This window comes from Diabrotica virgifera, chromosome 3, assembly GCF_917563875.1.
Source record: "Diabrotica virgifera virgifera chromosome 3, PGI_DIABVI_V3a".
Taxonomy (NCBI): domain Eukaryota; kingdom Metazoa; phylum Arthropoda; class Insecta; order Coleoptera; family Chrysomelidae; genus Diabrotica; species Diabrotica virgifera.
The window spans coordinates 93,194,837-93,222,281 of NC_065445.1; the positions used below are offsets into that span (position 1 = coordinate 93,194,837).

A 27,445-nucleotide genomic window follows, 5' to 3' on the forward strand; every position below is an offset into this window, starting at 1 on the left:
TTCTATTTAAAAAAACATAAGTTTGGTCTGCCACTGTGTTATCGAACACCCTGTAACATTCTAACTAATTTTGTAATGTGAAGCTCAAAGGTGGCTAAAATTTTTGTTATTAACTTTTATTGCTATCTATTACTATAGCGGAGCTATTGAGCTTTACCCTACTAATCAATCACCCTGTAGAAGTTTTCAGGGACTTTCGGCCTCAGTAATAATGTAGTCTTTCATTCTGGGTTTAAATTTTTCAAAAATATTTATTAGTTTTATACAGGGTGAGTGAGGAGGAACTCACCAAACTTTAAGACTGTATAATATACGTAATAATAATTAAAAATAACTCATATTTTGTTATTCGATTTTTATTTGTTTCCGTGATACGGGGTATTAAAATTTTTCTTACAAACTGACGATTTATTTATTGCTCTAAAACCTGTCGAGGTGTGCAAATGAAATTTGATGGGTTTTAAGACATAGTTATTGCGCATGTTTTGACATACAGTTAAGAATTTTATATTCACCATTGGCGCGCGTACGGGTAATAGTCTGAAATTTTTTAAAGATAAAAATGGTACGCCACTGAAATATTTCAAATTAAAAATCTTTCTTGAATTCCTCGTTCAATTTGTGACAAAAAATCTATCTTCCCTTTTTTCATGCGACGCTTCGTTTTCATGCAAAAAATAAAACATCTTAACGCTTACAAAGTTTTCGACGAAGTTTCTATCTACATGAATGTGTAGAAACTTATTTCGAATACTTTGTAAGCGTTAAGATATTTTATTTTTTGCATGAAAACTAAGCGTCGTATGAACAAACATGAAGATAGATTGTTTGTCAGAAATTGAACAGGGAATTCAAAAATAATTTTTAATTTCAAATATCTCAGTGGCGTACTATTTTGTTTCAAAAATTTTAGACTATTATCCGTACGCGTGCCAATAGTGAATATAAAATTCTTAATTGTGTGTCAAAACATGTGCACCAACTATGTCTTAAAACCAACCAAATTTCATTTTTACCCAACCCAAACCCAACGTCAACCGGTTTTAGAGCAATAAATAAATCGTCAGTTTGTAAGAAAAATTTTAACACCCTGTATCTCGGAAAAAAATGAAAATCGAATAACAACATATGAATTATTTTTAATTATTTTTACGTATATTATACATCTTAAAGTTTGGTACGTTCCTTCCCACTCACCCTGTATAGTAGATTGAAAGGGCGCTAAAATATGTCCCGCACGCGGGCGCCAATCAGCCTTGCGGGGGCCCTGAACCTAGGACTGGCGAAGTCTAATTGCTTGCTTTGAACAAGTTAAATATGAGAATATTCAGATTTTATAATAAAAGAGTAAATGTGTATTTCAGAGCAAATTGGCAGGTTCGTTCTCAGCCACATAGAATTCTCATTATAAACTTTATACATGAATGTATCTCCGGGGATGCAGCGGCCAGAGAGTTAATTTAGTTATGAAATTCACCTGTTTGATTCTTATCCCCGTATTATACATGAATTCAGCATTTACCCTGTGTAAGTTCTTACATTAATATATGCATCCCTTTGGGCATCAGAACATGATCAATGGTGATTAGCTTCATTAGTTTCCGGTATCCTTTACGTACCATAATTATTGATATGATATGAATGTGGTATTTTCTTTGGAAGTTTGGAATACTTCAATATATACAGTGCGCTGGAATAAGTGTTAACCCCCCCCCTCTATTAACTTATTTATTTTTAGTACGTAAGCAAAAGGCTCGGATAGGTCGATATTTAAAATAATCATAGTATATTAAAGCATCAATATATATTATATATTTTTATATATTTATATATTTTTTAAATAGGAAAGTACATCATGTGACACCTCATTTAGAAGCTTTTAAAATACTGATTACAGAAATTTAAAACACTAATACTTTTTAAGATCCTAAGCGCAACATTTCGGTTTAATTCTTTTTAAATGCATTCATTTTTTACGAATCTTGAGAAAACTAATAAATATTTATGAAAAATGTAAACGCATAATGAAAGATTACATTATGACATGACCGAGGGCCGAAAGTCCCTTAAAATAAACATAAAGTTTCTTTGGAATGATATATTTGAAATTAAAAATCGCATTCAATTGTCTCTTTTTTTTCACCTCTACAACTTATTAAAATAAACAGTATAGAAGTTTTTAGTGACTTTTGGCCTCGGTAATAATGTAATATTTCATTCTGTGTTTATATTTTCTAAAAATACTTATTAGTTTTCTCAGTATTCGAAATAAATGAATGCATTTATAAAGCATTGGATCAAAGTTTTGCGCTTACGGTTTAAAAAAGTATTAAAGTGTTATACATTTTGAAATCAGTATTTTAAAAGCTTTTTTCTACAAACGTGTTAAAAATGCAACTTATAACTTAACAATAAACTTAAATAGCACTCCATAGGAGCGTTAAAAATGTTACTTCACACTTACTATACACTATGGTTTGTTTTTTAACCAAGAGGAGTGATTCAAATTTACCGCGCTGTATTGCTTGTTTGTAATTGGTCCAACCGCAGGCAAGTTTACTCCACTGTTATAACATTTTGACATTAATGACAATTAGCAAATTTTGACACTAGTGACATTTCATAGGTTAATTAAGTTATATCGGCGATTTTTGGTTTTCTGTGTTATTCCTTTAATTTTTAGATTGTTAGTCTACTTTTATATAAAAAGCAGTTGTTTTTGGAACTCTTTAGCAACATATTAATTTAATATAATATTTATGGATTACCGGTGAGGGCCGACTAGATCAACCAAAAAAGAAGATGGATGTATTTGGTTATTATTCTAGTGACTTTCTTGGGTGTGAATTTGTCTTTTTAGTTTACTCCTCCTGGTTAAAAAATAAACTATAGTGCTTTAAAAAATTTAAGGCACTGCAGTTAAAATTGAAATGTCAAATTTTGAAAAAAAAAACGTCAAAATATTTTTATATTTCATTTATTAACATTAATATTAACAATACAACTTGCGCAATTTGAAAAAGGTTTTGTAGAAGGTTTTTTAAAATTTAATTTAAACTGTATTATTGCATTTTTAACACGTTTGTAGAAAAAAACTATTAAAATTTGTTAGAATATACAACAACAAAAGTAGATGTTATTCTATAATTGTTATGATTTACGTCATGCCCCGAGAACTCTAATAAAAAACATGTAATCTTATTTATTTTCCTTCCATTTTGCCAGAGGCGCTGATGTCGGCATTGTGATTGGTGGAACATGACTTTTGACAAATCCTGCGCTATCTGTGAATCTGTGTTCAGTGTTCGTGTTCGTTCGTTCGTTGTCGTTCAGTTATTTTCATGTTATTGTTATTTTATATGGTCGGTTATGTGTTGTGTTTGTGTCACCATAAAAAGCTGATATTCATGCAGTCGTGTTTTTTTGATATTTTTGTTATTTTGTAATCGTGTATCTTTTTAAAGGTAAGTTTTTCTGATTGTAGGTACTGTTTATCCAACAGTTTTAAAATACACACTTTATTTCGCGTTTTGTTGTTAGGTCTAATGGCTCCGTTCAGCTGTTGTGTGCAGACGGTGGAAAAGTTCAACAAGTAAACATTTATTTAATCCAAATTAAATACTCATATTTCTATGTAAAATGTCACATTATTTTATAAATAAATAAGTAAGAAACAAAAGTTGTTTGTGTTTTACCTTTATTCTCCAATTGAATAAAATATTAAATATTGGAAGTACCGTATGGAGGCTATCTATGTACCTAGCATGGAGGCTAGATTATGGCACCCTTTCTATCCAATCAACAACAAGAGCGTTGAAAATTTCACACCTATCATGTCGAAGCTACAGACCACTTATGTGGAGGCCAGATTTGTAGTATCCTTCCATTTAACCAGGTGCTGAGATGGCGCTGAAATACGTGACATGTTTTTTAAAGAGTAAGATCGCAATCTACCAAATCACACAACACTTTTTTCTATGATTTACGTATTGACAGTATAGGCAGTTTTGATGTAATGTCACGGTCTGTTTTTAAACCAAGAGGAGTAATTCAAATTTACCGCGCCTTAATGCTTGTTTGTAATTGGTCCAACCTCAGGCAATTTTAAAAAAGGTTTATTTCACAAATAAACATTGTTTATCGCTTAAATTAAATATTCAGACTGTCAAGAGGCAGATGGGTAGCAGCTTGAACATGGAAATTAAGCAAAGAGCAATGTTTATTTATCAAAAAACATTTTTTTCTGTTTTATGACCGCAGTAGAATGTATTTTAAAGTAAATAAATTACATACATTCTTCTTTTTGTGCCAATTAATTTATTTCAAAAAAATTTTGTTGGACATCTTGTATAAATAATTATGTTAATGCCTATATTATTGAATAGAGAATTGAATAACCTTATAAATGAGCTAGCACACGACCCCTATTCTTATTTAAAAAACTCATCGATTACGTCGTTACCCCCAGACGGAAGAAGTCACTAATACGATATACAATATGTCAAAATATCATGATTTAAAAAATAATCGACCTGTTTTAGGATTTTTCCTTAAAGTCAGTGGCTTACGAAATAACGAATTTATTCCAAACATTTGCACCATACTGTATAAAGAATTACTATAATGTACAAACTGTCACACAATTTAACCTAAGCAAGTCAAAATATGAAGTACTTACCTATATTAAATTTACAATCAAGATGCAGTAGAAATAAACAAACCAAGATACGTTAAATGCTACTAGGAGCACTCCCGAATCATAATTTACAATGCATATACATTTTAAATCCCAAATCATGATTTCCAAAGTTTATACATTGTAAATTATGATTCGGGAATGCTCCTAGTAGCATATAACATGTCTTAGTTTGTTTATTTCTACTGCATCTTGATTGTAAATTTAGTATAGTTGTCAAGTTTAGTATTTCCAAAAAGATTTTGCGTTCAACTAGTGTAAATGTGTAGTTGATAGAATCTTACGTGTGGCTTCGGGGGTACATTCAGGACCGCTTTATCCATTAGGCAATATAGGCAGTTGCCTAGGGCAACAAATTATGAGAGGGCGGCAAAAGCAAAAATACACAAAAATGGTACATGTTGAAGAGCGGCAATTGATCTAAATGCAGTCCTGGGTACATTAAGTGTGGCTTCGGGGGTAAACAATTACGAAGTTAGTTAACATGTAGTGAAAACTTACGAGAGCCATTTCTTATTTCACCAGAGTACACTGAAATTTAAAAAAATAAATTTTTTTTAGAAAAAAGAAAAATTACTAGGGTTGTAATAATATTCGGAAAAATGAGCATAATGCTGTGGTAGTTCAAAAATATTTGTTTAAGTCTGCTGGCTCGAATAGTAAGCTAGAGGCAACGTTTCCAAATAAGATTAGTTTAGAGGTGGAAAATCATCGTTGTGGTCAAAGTTTAGTAAAAACTTACCAGAACACTTTTTTATATTTCAGTTATAGTTTTAAGTTAGTAATACTAGTATTAGTATATAGGTTTAAGTAGAGTACAGTCATCATCATCAGCCCATAGTCGTCCACTACTAAACATAGGCCTCCTCGAAAAACTTCCATTCAGATCTATCCTGCGCTGCTGCAATCCAGTTGGTACAAATCCTCATTATGTCGTCAGTCCATCTTGTGGGTGGTCTTCCCGGGTTTCGTCTATCCGCTATCGCTCTTCCCTACAAAATTTTTTTGGTCCACCTATCATCCTCATTCTAGCGACGTGTCCTGCCCACTTCCATTTAATTTTGGCTATGTGTTTTATAATGTCTTCTACACCACTTCTTCTACGAAGTTCTTCGTTTCTTACCCTATCTCTTAACGTTATGCCCAACAATAATCTTTCCATTCTACGTTGCGTCACTTGTAGTTTTCCTGCAGATGTCCTTGTTAAGCGCGTGATACACACGCAAACTTTAAGTACGCGGGTTTAAAGATACACGGCAGACTTAAAGTACGCGGTTTTAAAGATCGCGGTCGCCGTCGGTGGTTTGTGCTATTTAGGAATTTTATCGTATTATATACTTCGTATCGTATCCTATCGTGTTATATATTTTTAATACTAATAAAAAAAGACGAAATCGAAAAGTGTGGGCAACAAACAAAATATCATAGATAAGAGGGTAATCAGGAGGATAAAACAGCCTATAAATAATTAGGTTAATAAAGAGAGCAAGAGGACGACCCCAGATGAGGTGGGGAAACGACATTAAAAAGATAGGAGGAACGCACTGAAAACAGAAAGCACTAAACAGAAGCGAATGGAGGAAACTGGGGGAAGCCTATGTTCAAAATTGGACGAATTAAAGGGCAAAAGAAGAAGAAATAATTAGGTTTACTCAAAAACAAATAATCAAAAATAATTTAGTATAGCTTAAAATAGTGTTTTACGGTTTTCTCAAAACTTATAAAATGTAACTTGTCTCCTTTCATCAATAAATGATTGAATTATTTCTAGAAAATTTGCTTAATTAGTGAAAATATAAGTGTAACTTTAAACGCAATAACATGATGGCTCGAGGCCCGCGGCTTGTAGCAGTGATACACGTACGGGTTACGAGTAAGATTTCAAACTTGTTGGATCGACGGCGTACTTACTCGGCGGACTTAAAGTACGCGTACTTGCTGTGATACACGCGCGAAAAAGGTCGTCGAGCCATAAGTTCGCGTACTTACTCGCGTGTGTATCACCCCTTTTAAAGCAGTTTGATTGTCTCTGATAATTTTTACCGTATGTCCAAGGTATATATGTAGCTGTCAAAAACTTCAATTTCGACGTCTTCTATCTTTAAAGGATGGCTCGAAACTAAATTCGGCATCATTTTTTGTCTTTTCGTAATTTATACCTAGACCTACTTTACGTAATGCATCGCTGAGTTCATTCAACATATCATTGGCAGTTTTTAGGTCATCTGAAATCAGATCAATATCTGCAGTGGGAGCACGCCAAATAGAATTCTATTTTGCTGACGTCACAAAACGAATTTTACAATGCGAAAATCGACGGTTGCTAGGCAACGTGACGTCACTAGAATATAATTCTATTTTGCGTGCTCCCACTACTGGTGCGGGAGCACGCCAAATAGAATTATATTTTAGTGATGTCACGTTGCCTAGCAACCGTCGATTCTCCCATTATGAAATTCTATTTTGTGACGTCAGCAAAATAGAATTCTATTTGACGTGCTCTGGACCCAGATATCAGTACAATAGAGTTATAGAGTAAGTGCAATTGTAAAAAAATATTTTTTCGCTTTAAATTTAATCTAACAGAATTATTGACTGCACACAAGGGGTAGTTGAAGGGTCACAATTATTAGGGTAGTAATAAATTGGTAAAAACCTAGTAGAATATTTTGGTACTCCAATTTTTTTTAATTCTACTACATAGTTTGAATATTAAGCTAGCAGAATCGCTGTCCTTAATGGTGGTTTAGTTTTAATTTCAATACTTTCACAAAATATATTGTAACTATGACATTACAGCTGTTTGGGCATAGTTATAATGAAATAGTTATAATAAACGTTGTGGAAGTATCGACAACAAAAGTTTTCATCAATAGGTCTGGATCCCGCGTATGAAAAAGAAGTTGATTAATAGCAAGCTGAAAATTTGTTAATAGCTTAAGGGTGTCTAGTTGGATAAACTTTGATATATGGCAACACTGGAACAAAGGCAGTTTTAATTGTGGAACAGGTTAAAAATTTGGAACAGTCAGACCACGAAAACGGTACATTTATTTTGTCCGACAGTATAAACTTAAACTCTCCGAACAGAGATTAAACTCTCATGCAAAAATCAGAATGCTATTTATCATCTGTCATAATTCCTGTCATTTGATATATTCTACATGTTCCACTCATTAAAACGCCCATTTGGTGACAAATAGCAGTCTGGTTTTTGCATGAGAGTTTAATCTCTGTTCGGAGAGTTTAGGTCTGTTCTGTCGGACAAAATACATGTGCCGTTTTCGTGGTCTGACCGTTCCAAATTTTTAACCTGTTCCACAATTAAAACTGCCCCTGTTCCAGTGTTCCCATATGTCAAAGTTTGTCCGACTAGATACCCTTAAGCTATTAACAAATTTTCAGCTTGCTATTAATCAACTTTTTTTTTCATACGCGGGATCCAGACCTACAAGTGTTAGATAAAGTGAATTTCCATCAAGTAACGGTCGAATCCATCAATTAATTATTGGAAAATTGGTGAAAGAATATGGCGTAGATTAAATTGAATTCCGCTCATCTATCCTCGCTAGCTTATGGATCCTGTAATGTAGTGTTATCTATATCAACAAACTAGAACGCTTTCTGTATTTGCTACAGTCTCCAGTCTGTATTTTCTATCGGTGGCATCCAAAATCCCGACAGCCAAAATCCCGACGGCCAAAACACCGACATGCCAGAATCCCGACACGCCAGAATCCCGACAGGCCAGAATCCCGACATGCAACAATCCTCGCATAAGTGAAAATTCCGATCACTACATTTTGAATATTTATTGTTTCAAAAATGAATAACCATTTTCAATTTCGTTGCAAAACGAAAATACAGCCGAACCATATTCCAGTCCAATCAGAGAGTGCTGCAAGCACCTCTACCGGTTTCGAAACTTATTAGTCTCTCATCAGGAGGCACATATGCTGCTCTCCCTGATCCAACCAAAACAAACCCCAGCGTGCAGTCCCGAATTGCAACGAACGAAATGGCATAGATGCCCTAGCGGCAACTGCTAGCAAAAGACTAAGTTTTCACTCTAATGGCATATAACATATCCCACCGGAATGAAAACAATGGGAACCTTTGCTAGCAGTTGCCGCTAGGGCATCTATGCCATTTCGTTCGTTGCAATTCGGGACTGCACGCTGGGGTTTGTTTTGGTTGGATCAGGGAGAGCAGCATATGTGCCTCCTGATGAGAGACTAATAAGTTTCGAAACCGGTAGAGGTGCTTGCAGCACTCTCTGATTGGACTGGAATATGGTTCGGCTGTATTTTCGTTTTGCAACGAAATTGAAAATGGTTATTCATTTTTGATTTACATTTACTCTGTGTGGAGTATGAAGGGAACCAGTCTCGTTGGAACTTTACCGCGCTGAGCAGATGTGACGTGAATTGTAAATTGTAGAATTCCCTCATCTTCCTTAGTCTCAGCATCCGTATGGCTTGCAAATTGTAGAAGCCTCGGAGGTGTAACCAGAGAAGGTTCCCATTGTTTTCATTCTGGTGGGATATGTTATATGCCATTAGAGTGAAAACTTAGTCTTTTGCTAGCAGTTGCCGCTAGGGCATCTATGCCATTTCGTTCGTTGCAATTCGGGACTGCACGCTGGGGTTTGTTTTGGTTGGATCAGGGAGAGCAGCATATGTGCCTCCTGATGAGAGACTAATAAGTTTCGAAACCGGTAGAGGTGCTTGCAGCACTCTCTGATTGGACTGGAATATGGTTCGGCTGTATTTTCGTTTTGCAACGAAATTGAAAATGGTTATTCATTTTTGATTTACATTTACTCTGTGTGGAGTATGAAGGGAACCAGTCTCGTTGGAACTTTACCGCGCTGAGCAGATGTGACGTGAATTGTAAATTGTAGAATTCCCTCATCTTCCTTAGTCTCAGCATCCGTATGGCTTGCAAATTGTAGAAGCCTCGGAGGTGTAACCAGAGAAGGTTCCCATTGTTTTCATTCTGGTGGGATATGTTATATGCCATTAGAGTGAAAACTTAGTCTTTTGCTAGCAGTTGCCGCTAGGGCATCTATGCCATTTCGTTCGTTGCAATTCGGGACTGCACGCTGGGGTTTGTTTTGGTTGGATCAGGGAGAGCAGCATATGTGCCTCCTGATGAGAGACTAATAAGTTTCGAAACCGGTAGAGGTGCTTGCAGCACTCTCTGATTGGACTGGAATATGGTTCGGCTGTATTTTCGTTTTGCAACGAAATTGAAAATGGTTATTCATTTTTGATTTACATTTACTCTGTGTGGAGTATGAAGGGAACCAGTCTCGTTGGAACTTTACCGCGCTGAGCAGATGTGACGTGAATTGTAAATTGTAGAATTCCCTCATCTTCCTTAGTCTCAGCATCCGTATGGCTTGCAAATTGTAGAAGCCTCGGAGGTGTAACCAGAGAAGGTTCCCATTGTTTTCATTCTGGTGGGATATGTTATATGCCATTAGAGTGAAAACTTAGTCTTTTGCTAGCAGTTGCCGCTAGGGCATCTATGCCATTTCGTTCGTTGCAATTCGGGACTGCACGCTGGGGTTTGTTTTGGTTGGATCAGGGAGAGCAGCATATGTGCCTCCTGATGAGAGACTAATAAGTTTCGAAACCGGTAGAGGTGCTTGCAGCACTCTCTGATTGGACTGGAATATGGTTCGGCTGTATTTTCGTTTTGCAACGAAATTGAAAATGGTTATTCATTTTTGATTTACATTTACTCTGTGTGGAGTATGAAGGGAACCAGTCTCGTTGGAACTTTACCGCGCTGAGCAGATGTGACGTGAATTGTAAATTGTAGAATTCCCTCATCTTCCTTAGTCTCAGCATCCGTATGGCTTGCAAATTGTAGAAGCCTCGGAGGTGTAACCAGAGAAGGTTCCCATTGTTTTCATTCTGGTGGGATATGTTATATGCCATTAGAGTGAAAACTTAGTCTTTTGCTAGCAGTTGCCGCTAGGGCATCTATGCCATTTCGTTCGTTGCAATTCGGGACTGCACGCTGGGGTTTGTTTTGGTTGGATCAGGGAGAGCAGCATATGTGCCTCCTGATGAGAGACTAATAAGTTTCGAAACCGGTAGAGGTGCTTGCAGCACTCTCTGATTGGACTGGAATATGGTTCGGCTGTATTTTCGTTTTGCAACGAAATTGAAAATGGTTATTCATTTTTGATTTACATTTACTCTGTGTGGAGTATGAAGGGAACCAGTCTCGTTGGAACTTTACCGCGCTGAGCAGATGTGACGTGAATTGTAAATTGTAGAATTCCCTCATCTTCCTTAGTCTCAGCATCCGTATGGCTTGCAAATTGTAGAAGCCTCGGAGGTGTAACCAGAGAAGGTTCCCATTGTTTTCATTCTGGTGGGATATGTTATATGCCATTAGAGTGAAAACTTAGTCTTTTGCTAGCAGTTGCCGCTAGGGCATCTATGCCATTTCGTTCGTTGCAATTCGGGACTGCACGCTGGGGTTTGTTTTGGTTGGATCAGGGAGAGCAGCATATGTGCCTCCTGATGAGAGACTAATAAGTTTCGAAACCGGTAGAGGTGCTTGCAGCACTCTCTGATTGGACTGGAATATGGTTCGGCTGTATTTTCGTTTTGCAACGAAATTGAAAATGGTTATTCATTTTTGATTTACATTTACTCTGTGTGGAGTATGAAGGGAACCAGTCTCGTTGGAACTTTACCGCGCTGAGCAGATGTGACGTGAATTGTAAATTGTAGAATTCCCTCATCTTCCTTAGCCTCAGCATCCGTATGGCTTGCAAATTGTAGAAGCCTCGGAGGTGTAACCAGAGAAGGTTCCCATTGTTTTCATTCTGGTGGGATATGTTATATGCCATTAGAGTGAAAACTTAGTCTTTTGCTAGCAGTTGCCGCTAGGGCATCTATGCCATTTCGTTCGTTGCAATTCGGGACTGCACGCTGGGGTTTGTTTTGGTTGGATCAGGGAGAGCAGCATATGTGCCTCCTGATGAGAGACTAATAAGTTTCGAAACCGGTAGAGGTGCTTGCAGCACTCTCTGATTGGACTGGAATATGGTTCGGCTGTATTTTCGTTTTGCAACGAAATTGAAAATGGTTATTCATTTTTGATTTACATTTACTCTGTGTGGAGTATGAAGGGAACCAGTCTCGTTGGAACTTTACCGCGCTGAGCAGATGTGACGTGAATTGTAAATTGTAGAATTCCCTCATCTTCCTTAGTCTCAGCATCCGTATGGCTTGCAAATTGTAGAAGCCTCGGAGGTGTAACCAGAGAAGGTTCCCATTGTTTTCATTCTGGTGGGATATGTTATATGCCATTAGAGTGAAAACTTAGTCTTTTGCTAGCAGTTGCCGCTAGGGCATCTATGCCATTTCGTTCGTTGCAATTCGGGACTGCACGCTGGGGTTTGTTTTGGTTGGATCAGGGAGAGCAGCATATGTGCCTCCTGATGAGAGACTAATAAGTTTCGAAACCGGTAGAGGTGCTTGCAGCACTCTCTGATTGGACTGGAATATGGTTCGGCTGTATTTTCGTTTTGCAACGAAATTGAAAATGGTTATTCATTTTTGATTTACATTTACTCTGTGTGGAGTATGAAGGGAACCAGTCTCGTTGGAACTTTACCGCGCTGAGCAGATGTGACGTGAATTGTAAATTGTAGAATTCCCTCATCTTCCTTAGTCTCAGCATCCGTATGGCTTGCAAATTGTAGAAGCCTCGGAGGTGTAACCAGAGAAGGTTCCCATTGTTTTCATTCTGGTGGGATATGTTATATGCCATTAGAGTGAAAACTTAGTCATTTATTGTTTCCTTTTCAAATGTAATACCAAATCATATTATAGAGTATTGAAATTGAAAAATTATTACTTACTAATAAGTAGGTACGGGTACTAATTATTATGTATTTTAACAGAAAAAATTATTTAAACACTTCATTTTTATTTATACAAAATATAAAAGCTATACTTACTGAAATAGAAGGTTGTAAGTGACATGATAATATCTATTATATGAAAGTAAACTTGATTCAGGATTTGATTGTACATATATATTATTGGACTATATATTGGCAAACAAAATAATTTAATTCATATACCCATGTTAGAAAATTTATTTAGAAAATTAGTTCATATTAAATGGTACATACTTTTGTTTAGTAACAGAAAATAAAAAACAGATGGCCATAAACAAAAAACAAGAAATAAATGTAATTTTTTTTTATTTTATTCTGGCCTTGGTTCAGAACCTTTAGCCACGTAACTACATATACAATTATTATTCGTTCATAAGTATAAAATTGTCCAGTATACACTTAAAAATAAAAAATAAAAAAAAAATAAAGCTTACAAATAACAATGCCTACGTACTATGTTAATAAATACAACTATAATGTAATTATATATTAAAAAGAAACTTCTCAAACCTGTCGGAATTATGGCTGTCGAAATTGTGGCTGTCGGGATTGTGGCTGTCGGGATTTTGGCTGTCGGGATTTTGGGGTAGACCCATTTTTTATATTTCTTGATTTCAATTTTTTTAAACATTTTGCAATTTTTTTTTAATATAAACCTTTTTATTTTTCAGTTGCTGCTAAAACCAAAATTCAGTTGTATAGAGAAAATTAAAACCATAGGTAGTACGTATATGTTGGCCTCTGGTTTAAGACCTGGCAAAGAAGACAGCAAAGTAAGTAAATTTTTAACCCATTTATTTCTATACTCAAATTTAAATAAATTAATTATTTCTTATAAATATTTACCATTTTCTATAATTTCATACGAATATGTGATAAGTACATACATCGTTATTTTCTTAGTTATTTCGTTTTTTCGATATTAACCAATCACATATAGAATCTCAAGTAAAAATTTATTTCTACGGATTTACTAATTATTTTCTTCAGTAGTTTATCAATAGGGCTTATCACCGCTTCTCATTTGTTTCGAGCCTATGTCATATGTCGTATAATCCGTGTATAGTGATGGGTTCAGGAGAACAGTTTCTATTCAGTAAAACACAGGTTAAAATAAAATAAATACATGGAGGATATTTATATACAGTTCAAAATTAAAAATAACAAAATAAAATATAATTCTGTCTTCGCCCCGTTCCGGAGAAGGCTACCTTAGCAGACGTCTGCAAAAGAAAAATTAAATTGTATTTATAACTACCATCAAAAACATAATAACAATATTAGAATAATACAATACACAACACTGTATATACAACAACAATCGCACTTCACGGAATAAATCTATCTGCATAATTACACACTCCGACCCGTAGTTCATCATACTTCAATCATCAATCCAGTGTGATTACATTATTAAGGCCCGTTTTCACGGTATACTTTGGATGATCATCCCGGATGAATCATCCAAAGTGATTACGACGATGAAAGTAATTATCGTTTACATGGATCACCAAGACTGAACTAGTCTGTTCACTTACAAATGGCACCGACTGAAGTTGTACGTGCTGAAATTGGCATAATAAGTGAATATCTTTTAAATGAACTTAGACATGTACTTGAAAAACAGAAGATTAGAAAAAAAAACGACGTTGGTGGGTAAGGCTGTGGATAATTCGACGCTACAAAATGGGGGCGTCAACGTGTTTGTTAAAGGAATGGTCTACAAAAGATCAGGCCATGTTAAAAAACCATCTAAGAACAAGACACAACGTACAAACACAACAACTACCCACTTTAAATGCGACAATAAACAACCACGTGGACCTGTTGCCGCCGTTCACTAGTCACTGCCGATGAATCACAGCAACAAATGCATGTTTACATGGTTCACTTTGGATAATTCATCCGCGATGCATCCCCTAAAATGAACAAAAGTAGAGAACTCGGTTCAACTTCGTTCAATATTCATTTTGGATGATCATTTTCGATGATTAATAGTTTACACGATTCATTTATTTTTCACTTTGGATGATTCATCCGGGATGATCATCCAAAATGTACCGTAAAAACGCGCCTTTACATACAACCAAGCATCGACGCGCCGGCCAGCTCCGGGTTGGAGGTGGCAGCTACCGCTCACTGCAGTTAGAGTTCCGGCCGAACTGTAACTTCACTACGGAGCGCGTCCACCTCGGCAGAGCTCCAATTCACTCCATTGCATATCTGCTGTTTGAGTTCTTAACGGTTCCGTACACCGCGAGGAACTGATTTCATGATTCCCCTTTCTCGTCTTAAATACACTCTCGGTAGCCATCACTCCTTGGTTTCACCGGAGAGGTGGCACGTGGTGTGGATGCGCTGGTATGGAGGTGCGTTTGGTCCTCGGCTGACTAGCTGGTCAAGGACGCCGGGTGGCCAGTACATCGTTACAATATAATATTATTATACGACATATTTATATGACCTAAGCTAGAAACAAATGAAAAGCATTGAAAGGTCCTATTTTAGGCAATATCTTGCCGCTACAATTGATATCTTCCAGCATTTATCCTTTGTTTGTAGACAAATGACTAACATGTAACACTTTTGACGGTTACAGTAATAAGTTTTTTCTATAATTATTTTAATAATTATTATATTTTTTAATTTATGTCTGCAGTCTCAGGACTTTTTGAAGGTAAGAAAATAAAGAGTAAATTTCTTTTAAGATAAAATTTCTAAATCTGCAGTTTTTGCTTATGTTTTACGGAAGCTACCGTAAGAAATTGTTTAGGTTTGATTAGTTGTGACATAGACCTATTTTAAAAATTTATTTTTGTTTATTAAGATTTACGTACCTTAACCTGGGTACAGTTGCGCTCTTTTCTGTCACACCTGTCACACGGTCGGTCTCGTGTTAAATTATATCTGACAATACGTATTTAATACAAATTTTTATTTTATGGTATTTTTATTTACTTGTTATGTTTAAAGTATCTATTTATAACACGAGGGATACTGGAAAATAGAACAAACAAACACCAAAATACAGAGTGAGTTTTATTGTGTAGATAAACAATGGTTTTATGTATGGAAACACTCAATTAGCTCGAAAACTGCTTGTACGATTTTAATATATTTTGGTAGGTAGGGGTTTTCTAATGCGGCCGATATTATAGTGCTAATTACATTGTTATCAGATCTTCCGTTTTTCTGGAAATCTAATGAACTGTCTTATTTCAAATAGAATACCCTGTATATTTTTTGCGTTTTAGAGTCCTTAAGAAATACTGATTATTTTTCATGTTACACTGGTATTGTATACACATTGGTATACCAATCAAACTGTGTGTTTTCTCAAAGTTCGCATCACCCTGTGGAACATTCTAGCATTTATAAAATACTGAAATTAAAACCCAACTATAGATTTATGTTTTCTCAACATTCTGTTTTTTGGTTCATTCACTTATGTTGCACCATAAAAAGTTAGGTACTTTAACAATTACCCATGTTTTTCATGAATATAGGGTGTTTTTAAATAAGTGTGGCAAACTTCGAGGGGTAATTCTACATGAAAAAATAATGACAGTTTGCTTTATAAATCTACATCCGCAAATGCTTCGTTTCTGAGATAGAGGGTGTTGAAATTTTTCTTACAAACTGACGATTTATTTATTGCTTTAAAACCGCTTGAGATATGCAAATGAAATTTGGTGAGTTTTAAGACGTAGTTATTTTACATTTTTTGACATACAAATAAGAGTTTAATATTCACCATTGGCGCGCATACGGGTAATATGAGCGGTTATATTAACTACGTCTTAAAGCCGACCAAATTTCATTTGCATATCTCAACCGGTTTTAAAGCAATAAATAAATCGTTATTTTATAATAAAAATTTCAACACCCCTATCTCGGAAACGAAGCATTTGCGGACATACCGTTTATAAATCAAACTCTCATTATTTTTTAAGCAGAATTTCCCCTTAAAGTTGACCAATCTTATTTAAAACACCATATGTTGATGAAAAACATGGCTAGTTGTTAAAGTTCCTAACTTTTTTATGGTCCAATATAAGCGAATGAATCAAAAAACAAAATGTTGAGAAAACATGAGGCTATAGTTGGAATTTAATTTCATAATTTCAGTATTTTATAAATGCTAGAATGTTCCACAGGGTGATGCGAACTTTGAGAAAAAAAACACAGTTTGATTGGTCCACCCAGTATACAATGAAAATTTAACTGTTTAACGACATTACTATTACAGCGATATTGTTAAAGAATAAGGCTATATTATATTAATAAAATAATATTTTTTATTTGTGTTTTTGAACCTTGAAAATCGTCATTATTCGATTTTTTTCAGTTTTAAATTGTTTATAACTCGGAAACGAATAATTTTAGAGAAAAATTACAAAATATCTTTTTTGTTCCCAATGATCCAAACAACCTAAAATAATGTTTACCCGGGCCAAAAAATTGATTTTTATAATTTGTTATATATTTTTTTAAATAAATGTAGCAATAACTCCGAAATTATGGCATTTAGATATAGGGAATATAACATGAAAAATAATCAGTATTTGGTAAGGACTGCAAAACGCAAAAATATACCGGGTATTCCATTTGAAATAAGAAAGTTCATTAGATTTTCAGAAAAACGGAAGATCTGACAACAATGTAGTTAGCACTATAATATCGGCCGCATTAGAAAACCCCTACCTACCAAAACTATAAAAATCGTGCAAGCCGTTTTCGAGATATGTAATTGATTGTTTCCATACATATAAAACTCACTCTGTATAACCACAGTAATTCCGCTGGTATGTCGGGCAAATTTTTGCGCAAAGTGCCAACTGTTAATTATTTCGACACTCCCATCGAACAAGGTTGTAACTCAAGTTACATCTTTTTTCAGATTTCAACACAGGCGAATTCAACAAAAAATTGCGCACACGTCAATATAAACGACATAGTTTAATTCTCAATAGTTTGGCTAATACTCCATTGAAAAAAGTTGTATTTTAACTTACGTGTGCCATTCTAGCGTGAAAAAGGCAGTAACACTGGATACTCCCTATGTTAAATATTTATTTCCTTTATAGTTGACGATTAACAAGGTTTTTAAATGAGTTACAACTTTGTTGCACGTATGTTTAATTTATAAAGTATTCAAACATATGGTGCATCTAATAAGTCAATTTATCGAAATAAAAGTAAAAAAGGATCTGCAAACTTTTTTTCTACGTACTACGTTTGCTACGTACTTCTATGTAGTGAAAAGTTTAATATTAACATTACACATGTATTTTTTGAAATAGCACATTCACAAAACGAGGGTGATTCAATGTATGCCCTTATTGAAAGACCGAAAAATATTAAGTCGTATATGCTCCACACCTATGGACATGGATAACCATGATACGATATGCCAAAGCACCAGGCAAGCCTAAATCCGAAACTGAAATAAATCAGAAGCAGATTCTAAATTTTAACCTATTTAAGGACACACATGTTAATTTTGAAGTAAATATTAATAGTAAAAGAGTAAAGTAATAAAGTAAAATTATTTCAAATTAAATATTTACAGATACGCAATAAGAAAGCGAAAAATTTGAGATATTTTATACCATTTTTTTTTTCATAGTGATAGAATATCAATGTTATTGTAAAATTTATAATTTCCAATTAAAATTGTGTAAACTGTGAGTTGATATTTTGTTTAAATATACCATAAAAACTAATTTTCTCCTAGCTATATTGCAAATATCTCAAAACATACAACCTTTTAATAGTTAAACGGGAAAAATAATTGACACGGAGAGTATAAAATGGTTGTAAGGCGAGTTACAACCTTTTTTTACGGATACTCATGTTTAATCTCAAGGTTGTATCTCAATCAAACTCAAGATTTTCAATAGCTAATACAATTACAAAGCATACATCTCACAGTAATCCCTTATTATGTTATAAATATCATCACATTAGTGTAAAAGAGTCTAATCATCTCGCTACAAATTTTTAAAAATTCATGTTTTCGTTTTTTGCCTCTCCTGTAAAATCACTAAAAATGAGTTACAACCTTGTTCGATGGGGGTGTCGATTTATGGGTAATATAGAGATCGTTTAGACGTGGTATAGATAAGTATGTATAGATATCTCAGTACAAATAATTGAGTATTAGACACAATACTAGAAAATTACACTTAAAACTTTTGACTTACGTTTTCTAGTAGCCTCGTTAGATTTTATCTAAAAAAAAGTCAATAATTCTACTAATAGTTAGTTATGCTGTCTGTTACCCTTGGACGTGAGCATTACTACTCTCTTCCTTGAGGCACTTACCAGTGGAAAGCTATGTTGCGAAATTGTTCATCAAGTTATCATGGAAAAGGATAAAATGTTAGATTATGTATTTCTAACAGCGCGACCGATCCCGAGTTAACAGGGTGTAACAGCAACCACAATTTTATTACATTACATTACAATGATACACAGTTAAATTACAATGCACAAAGAAAAAACTACATTTAGGGCCGGTTGTTCGAACGCTAATCAAAAATGGAGTCAACTGATCATTATCAAATATTTAATTACTGTCACCAACTGTCAATGTCAACTTTGTTTGGGTTGCTGAAAACATAATTGATTACAATTATGAGATTTATTAATCAATTATGTTAATAATTGTTATGTTAATTAATAATTAATAATTAATTAATCAATCAATTAGGTTAATTATCATAATGATAATTAACATAATTGATTACAATCAACTGATTGACGTACGAATGAGTAGTGTTGTTATTTGATTGTTCTTAAGGGGACTTAATTATAATCAACTTCTTGATTAGCGTTCGAACGACCTTTATATGGATAAAATTGATAGTTAATAAATTCTAAACTGCAGTTCTTATTCTCAATTTCCTGTTAAAGTCTTTTCTGACAAATAACCCATGCTATACCCAATATTTTTACAACTAAGATTTTACCAGCCAACTAAGTCAAATGGTTGATATCGATTGGATGGTATCACTCATCGAACGAACTGTACATTTTTCTAGCAGGGACAAGTATGTTCTGTAAGGCCAGTATACATGAAGCCAGTAAGAAACCTAGTAAATTGGGCAAGTCACTTGCCACAAGTAAACGTTTACTTGAGTCATATTTTAAGGCTTCTTCTTCTTCTTCTTGTGCCACTCCTATCGGAGATTGGAAATCATCAAGGCTACCCTGACTTTGTTTACAGCTGACCTAAAAAGTTCATTAGTGCTGCAGCCAAACCACTCTCTCAAATTCCGCATCCACGACATTCTTCTACGGCCTGGATTCCGTTTTCCTTCTATTTTTCCTTGCATTATATTTTGAAGTAATGCGTATTTATGACCTCTCATCAGGTGACCCAAATACTCGAGTTTTCTTCGTTTTATCGTTAATAAAATTTCTGGGTCTCTTCCTATCCTTCGTATTACTTCAAGATTTGTGATTCTTTCAACCCAACTTATTTTCAGCATTCGACGGTAGCACCACATCTCGAAACTTTCAATATTTTTTATGTTGTTCTGTTTGAGAGTCCAGGCCTCTACACCGTATAATAGCGTGTTAAATACGTAGCCACTTAGCATTCTTAATCGTAGAGGGATGCTTATATCTCTGTTGCAGAAGAATTTTCTCATCTTTATGAAGGTGGCCCTGGCAATTTCGATACGTCTTTTTATTTCATTGTTTTGGTCTCCAGTTTCGTTTATTAAAGTTCCCAAGTATTTATAACTTGATACTTTTTCAATTTGAATGCCGTTTATACTAATATGTGCTGGTTGTGTCATGATTTTACTGAAGACCATATACTTGGTTTTTTTGATATTAATGTTTATGCCATAATTGTTGCAAGCAATATTTATGTTTGTAAGTAATCGTTGTAATTCTTCTACTGTTCTTGCAACTAGTACAGTGTCGTCTGCGTATCGAATATTATTTACAACCTCTCCATTGATCACGATTCCTTCATTTGCTTGCAAAAGGGCTTCCTGACAGATGCTTTCACTATATACATTAAATAGCAGTGGTGACAAAATGCATCCCTGTCTTACTCCTCTACGTATTTCTATTGCTTTTGATATCTCGTTTTCTATTTTGATGTTAGCTTTCTGATTCCAATATAAGTTGAGAATTATTCGCAGATCTTTATTATCTATGTCTTTTCTTTCAAGAATGTCTCTTAGCCTATCGTGACGTACTCTGTCAAACGCTTTTTCAAAATCGATAAAACGTGCATGTACTTCTTGATTAACGTCTAGGCATCTTTGTGTAAGAACATTCAAACCGAAGAGAGCTTCTCGAGTACCTAGTCCTTTTCTGAACCCCATCTGTGTATTACTAATATCTGACTCCAACTTTTGATAAACTCGGTTGTGGATGATTTTTAGAAATATCTTTAGTAGATGGCTCATTAAAGATATTGTTCGATGTTCTGAACATTCTTTTGCATTGGATTTCTTTGGCAGTGTAACGAATGTAGACAGAAGCCACTCTTGAGGTATAATACCAGTATTGTATACTGTGTTAAATAAGTGCAATATTATACCTATTGATTCATCATTCAAGAGCTTTAGTAATTCAGTAGGAACCTCATCGGGTCCATTTGCCTTTCCAGTTTTGGAATTTCTAAGTGCCATTTCTACTTCACATTTTAGGATTTCAGGTCCCGTTTCACCATTTACCTTGTCAATGTTATTTCTGTTGTCCTCAAACAATTCTCTTATGTATTCACTCCATCTATTAATTTTTTCTGTTAAGTCTACAATAATATTTCCGTCTTTGTCCTTAAGCAAACTTATTTGATGTCTTCTTTGGGTTCCTGTAAGTTCTTTTACTTTTTTATGTATATTGAATGTGTCATACTTTCTTTCATAGTCCTCCATTTCTACACATTGTTCTGTAATCCATGATTCTTTGGCCTTCTTTATTATTTGCTTTATGTTCTTATCAACCTCTCTGTATTTTTCTGAATTATTCTTCAATTTGCGTCTTTCATCCATTAGTTCTAGTATGTCTGGTGTCATCCACACCTTATGTTTCTTTGGAGATTTGGTTAGGTGTTTCTTTCCCGTAGTTCTTATTATAGTGTTTATATACTTCAGTTTTTCATCTATGTTGTCTGTTCTGCGGATTTGGTTTTCTGCTATTTTAAGGCAAGGAAACTAAAATATGACTCAAGTAAACGTTTACAAAAGTCAAGTAACTTGTAGTAAGTAATCTGCCTACGTTACTTGCTTTCTTACTGGCTTCATGTATACCGGCTTTTAAAGTGAATCCTTTAACATCGAACTTATGTCATCATAATTTTATATTTTATTTGAATTATCATATAATTTAAAGGTTTCTTATATAGGGTGGCCGGAAAGTCCCTTTACACTAATGAATTATTTTTTTATACAACAGAGGGAAAAAATAATAACACAATTTTGTTTGTAAGTTATTTATTAATAGTCGAGGAAATGAAGCTGGAAAAATGGCAAAACCTCGCAATTTTTTCGTCCAGCATATATTTGTACAAAAATTTGGGATTAGGCTTATTTCACCCTCTAGTTCATTTTCTATATTGAGCCGTTGTACGCTTTTAGTTTTTTAAGGGTAAAAACCACCCCTAATTGTAAAAAATTATAAAATAGCATTTCAAACTTTAATATTGTCAAAATTTGCTTCTTATTAGTTACATAATGATTGTTTTATGCTTTAAGATATAATATCATAATATTTCAACCCTTAAAACCACCCTTGTAGGAGCTATATACAGTGCTAGTCAAAAGTCCGTACCCCCCCTCGTATCTTTTGAACGGTTATACCTATAATAGTGAAATTTGGAGGGAGAAAATAAACGGACGTAAGCTTCTTAACTAGTTATGACAGGTGACGTCATAGTGACAGATGACGTTACAGAGCCACTGTGACCGATAATTTTAAATGGGACCTTATGGCAAGTGATACCTCGTATGAAAGGTATTTAAAATACCTATTCAGTCATACTAATTTTGTTTGGGTTTAAGCAAATTTTGATGAATAAATGAAATAAATATAAAATTGTAGTTTCGCATTTAATTAATAAAAATTCAAAATTCCGCCTATGATTACTTGTCAAACAGGTTGACGTTGACGTAAAAACTACTAGAGAATTAAAAAACGTCAACTTTTTTGACAAAAAATCCAAAGGCGGACATTTGAATTTTTATTAATTAAATTCGAAACTACAATATTATATTTATTTAATTTATTCACCAGAATCAAAATCAACTTAAACCCAAAAAAATTAGTATGACTGAATAGGTATTTTAAATACCTTTCAAACGAGGTATCACTTGCTATAAGGTCCCATTTAAAATTATCGGTCACAGTGGCTCTGTAACGTCATCTGTCACTATTACGTCACCTGTCATAACTAGTTAAGAAGCTTACGTCCGTTTATTTCCTCACTCCAAATTTCACTATTATAGGTATAACCGTTCAAAAGATACGAGGGGGGGTACGGACTTTTGACTAGCACTGTATAAAAAGTTTACTTATCCTAAAGAATAATTTTGGGTTAGGATCATCTTACCCTGTACTTTATATTCTATATCATGCTTAAGGGCGTTGATTATTTTTAGGGGTGTAAACTACCCCTTATTTTCAAAAATTATATAAAAGCATTGTAATCTTTAATATAGATAAAATTTGGATTTGACTGGTTAAATAATGATCGTTTTATGCTTTGGGATCTAATATATTATTTCAACCCTTAAAAACCACCCTTAATGACATTGCAATTTTTATAAGTGCACAATTTAATACATCTATACAGAAAAAAAAGTAGAATTAAAGAATTACAAAAACATTTATTTACACAAAAATGCGAATTTACAAATATGTAAAAATACACATACAAATAGTTTTTTAGTCATTATTTAGTATACAAACCGGCTCTGTGGTATTATATACACTGAAAATGCTCTATAAGGGGACTATTCGAATTTTTCGAAAAAAAAATTAGTTTTATAAACATAGCTCCTTCATTTTTGGCGATAACAAGTTTTTTCAGTAATGGTTTTTTAGGATTTTTGAAGTGTTATAAGACTGTGTAAATTAAATTCCGTTAGATCCCTTAATTTTTAATTGAGGTGGGTTTAAAGTGCTCGAATAAGGAGATGTTTGCTTGTAAACAGATGTTTTAAACAGCTATATCTCACTAACTGTTTACTGTAATGAAAATCTATGCACAAGAAAATTTTAGTTATTAAAAATGCTACAATTTAGTAGTTTATCATTTTTTTCCTGTCTCTAGTATTTTCGAAGATATTCTGAAGAAAATAATAAAAAAATGCAAAATTGCAAAAAATCAATTTTTCTTTAAACTTCAATTTTTCTAAAATTAGGCCCTTTAAATAGGTCAAACTTCTTGAGTGTATTGATAATATAAATATAAAAGGAAATACAGAAAGGTAAAGACCAATTTTTAATTACAAGAGTAGTTAGGGGGTTGTTTTCACTATTTTTTTCGTAGAGAAAAACAGGTACCGACTTTTATTTGATCATAAATTGCCTAATTTTTATGCTAGAAACATTTTATTATTTTTTTTTTGAAAGGTCTTATTGTATGCTTGAAAAAACATCATCTAAGTTTCCCTGGAAAAATGCAAAGTTTTCCCGTTATTTGGCTTTGATTATTTCAAAATATGCATTTGACGAAAAAAGCTAACTTTTAACATGCCGTATCTCGGTTTACATTGATCGTAAAAATATTATAGAAAAACAGTTTCGTTTGTGTTACTAAAAGATACAATTTTGATATCTACAGTTTTTTTTATTAAATGCATATTTTTCGAGTTATTCTCAAAAAACCCTCTAAAAAAGTCGATTTTTCCGTCGAAAAACTGTTACTTTCAACCACGAATAACTCGAAAAATATTAGTTTTATGAAGAAAATGTAAAAAACATTTTTTTCTTAGAATTTCTTTTTACATCGATTTACAAGTTTAAAATGTAATAAAAAAATTTCCACCCCCGAGATGGGGTGGCAACTACCCCCAAGGATTTAGCGTACACCAGCATGATATAGAAAATGATCCCTGGACTATTCCCTACCTTCTGTAAAAATTTCAAGTAAATCCATGCTGGACGAAAAAATTGCGAGCCAAAATGCTTCATTTCCTCGACTATAATTATTTATTTATCTATAACATGGGTGTGAATACCTGCATTGTCGCAACACAACTTGGTACGACGCCATGTTCGTATACTCATCCATCTCAGCATGTCCGGAGTTACTGACGTAAAAACTGGACGCACTCCGTTTCGCAAGTCCTCATTCGAAACATACAGTAGACTCGCGATTATCCGAGTCTAGGTTATCCGAGCCCCTTGGTTAACCGAGGCAAAAGTCATAACTGGTGAGTTACAACTTTCAACCTTGGAGCAAAATTGTTGCCTCAAAAAGAGGAATGAAGTTTACGCAAAAATCAATCAGACTTTTTTAAAAAACAGTAATATTGATAAGGCAAATGTTTTTATCTTTTATAGACAGTACTGTATCAGTTTTGTCATTAAAATGTTCACAGTTATGGTCATTTACGTGTTTTTCTATCAATATAACTGTGCAGATTCTTCTGATAATTCTGCAGATAAATAACTGTGATAAGTTATGAAGCATACAAAAAAATATGGCCCAAACAGACAAATTGAAATAATTCCAGCCCATGCCATAACACGAGGCGGGTTTTTTTCACTTCCTCAAAGAAATGGAGGTTGTCATTTGCCTAGAAATAAACATTTTGATTTCCAGAAATCGCAAACTTATAGGTGAACAGAGCATTTTGTTTGCCATATGCTCTGGGGAAGTGTTGAAGCAGTAATTGACACGCTTCAATTATAGACTCACTTGTGGCCGCCATCTTGTTTCAATCGCATCTATTGTTGTCTGTCTGCATGACCAGACAGGTGCCCTTGAAGATGCGCATGCGCCGAAAAGCAAATAAATACTAGCTAGGTGTTGAAACATTATTATTTTTAGTGTAAAGGGACTTTCCGGCCACCCTATAGATAAAAATTGGGCTAGTTTCAACTACTATTAATATTAGTCTGGGCTGATTATCGGAGAATAGGCCATTTTTGGGAAAAGTTATTTACCAGCAATTTTATTGCTGGAATCGAATTATAAGATCCTATATATTAATAATATAGGTATGCAAAGTCCTCAGATAGTGTGCTACTTTTTTTATAAACAAAATGGCGCCCGAAAATCGTGTTTTTTCAATTATTGCTCTAGAACTCCGAAGATTTTAACTTTACAACAAAAACACTCAAACAAAAATTCACCGTAATTAAATTCTCCATAGAGACGTGTTTTTCCCGATATGCTCCGACGAAAATTTTCCTCGAAAAATGCGGGTTTTCCCAACAAAATCTTTAATTTTCAAATAAAGTTTTAGATAAGTAATTATTTACCAATAATTAAATAATTTGGTGACTTAAAAGCCTTCTTGGTTTAGATTATAGTTCCAGAAGCTGATGAAAATTAAACGAATATTTTAGCAACAATTCAATTGTTAATTAATAATTTACGGTCGCAATAATAACCAAAATAATTATGATACACTGATCAAACTTTGAAATCTTATAAAGATGAGATGCCTATTTAACATTTTGTTGACAAAATATAAATTTTTTATTTTTTTGCATAATCTTCAAATGTTAAAAAAAATAGTTATAAACAAATTAACGTTTCTCAGAAAGTTTTTATTATATTATAATTTTAAAAAATAGCTAAAATGTGCATTTCAAATATCTTGAAAATGAATGCTTTAAAAATTTTTTGCAACCATTTGCAAAAAAGTTATGGAACAGCAAAATAAACAGACGATTACTACGGTGTTAATAATTTTTTTTAATTCTTTCAAAGCGTAGAAGTGAGTCTAAAGTACAAGCTAATTATTTATAAAACAATATCGATTATCAGCTTAATGGTTATATATTTTAATTAAAGATTATAAATATATTTTTTTGTAATTTACACGCGCGAAAGTAGAATAATACAGTACCGTAGCTACCCGCCCACATCGCAACTCGCGCGAGTTTAACCGTGTCAGTCGCTTCGAGTGAACATTTTATCTCCGGCTCTGTATCAAGCCTACTTTCGCGCTAAAAATGACAAAAAAAAGTATTTTTAATCTTTGATTACAATATAACCATTGCACTTATTTTTGACATTCTTTTTGAGTAATTAGATTGTAACATAGACTCACTTTGAAGCTTTGAAACAATTAAAACAAATTATAAACAATGGAGATATCGTATATTTATTTTGCTGTTTCCTAACTTTTTTGCAAATGGTTGGAACATTTTTTTAAAGCATTCATTTTCAAGACCTATGAAATACGCATTTTAAGTATTTTTTAAAATTAGAATATAATAAACAATTTCTAAGAAATGTTAATTTGTTTATAACAATTTTTTTAAACATTTAAAGATTATGCAAAAAAATGAAAAATTTATATTTTGTCGACAAAATATTAAATAGGCATCACACCTTTATAAATCTTTCTAAGTTTGATCAATGTCTCATGATTATTTTGGTTGTTATTGCGACTGTAAATTGTTAATTAACAATTGAATTGTTGCTAAAATATTCGTTTCATTTTAACCGGCTTCTGAATTTATAATCTATACCAAGAAAGCTTTTATTTCACCAAGCTATATAATTATTGAAAAATAATTACAGGCCCAAAAAATTTATTTGAAAATTCGAGATTTTGTTGGGAAAACCCACATTTTCCGAGGAAAATTTTCGTCGGAGCAAATCGGGA

The 27,445-nt window shown here is 33.7% G+C and overlaps 1 protein-coding gene and 1 long non-coding RNA gene across 3 annotated transcripts in view; both read left to right on the top strand.

Annotated features, from left to right (window-relative positions):
- The window catches only part of LOC126881922 (adenylate cyclase type 2-like), an 860,562-nt gene that overhangs the window by 798,647 nt on the left and 34,470 nt on the right, over positions 1-27,445 (top strand). For both annotated transcript variants that reach the window (XM_050646657.1, XM_050646658.1), the window contains one exon: positions 13,301-13,402. In XM_050646657.1, the coding sequence (XP_050502614.1) occupies positions 13,301-13,402 (102 nt within the window). The remainder of the gene's footprint in view (positions 1-13,300; positions 13,403-27,445) is intronic.
- LOC126881934 (uncharacterized) lies at positions 3,207-3,679 on the top strand. The gene is made up of 2 exons (XR_007697060.1): positions 3,207-3,464; positions 3,541-3,679. It is a non-coding gene; the product is annotated as an uncharacterized LOC126881934 (long non-coding RNA).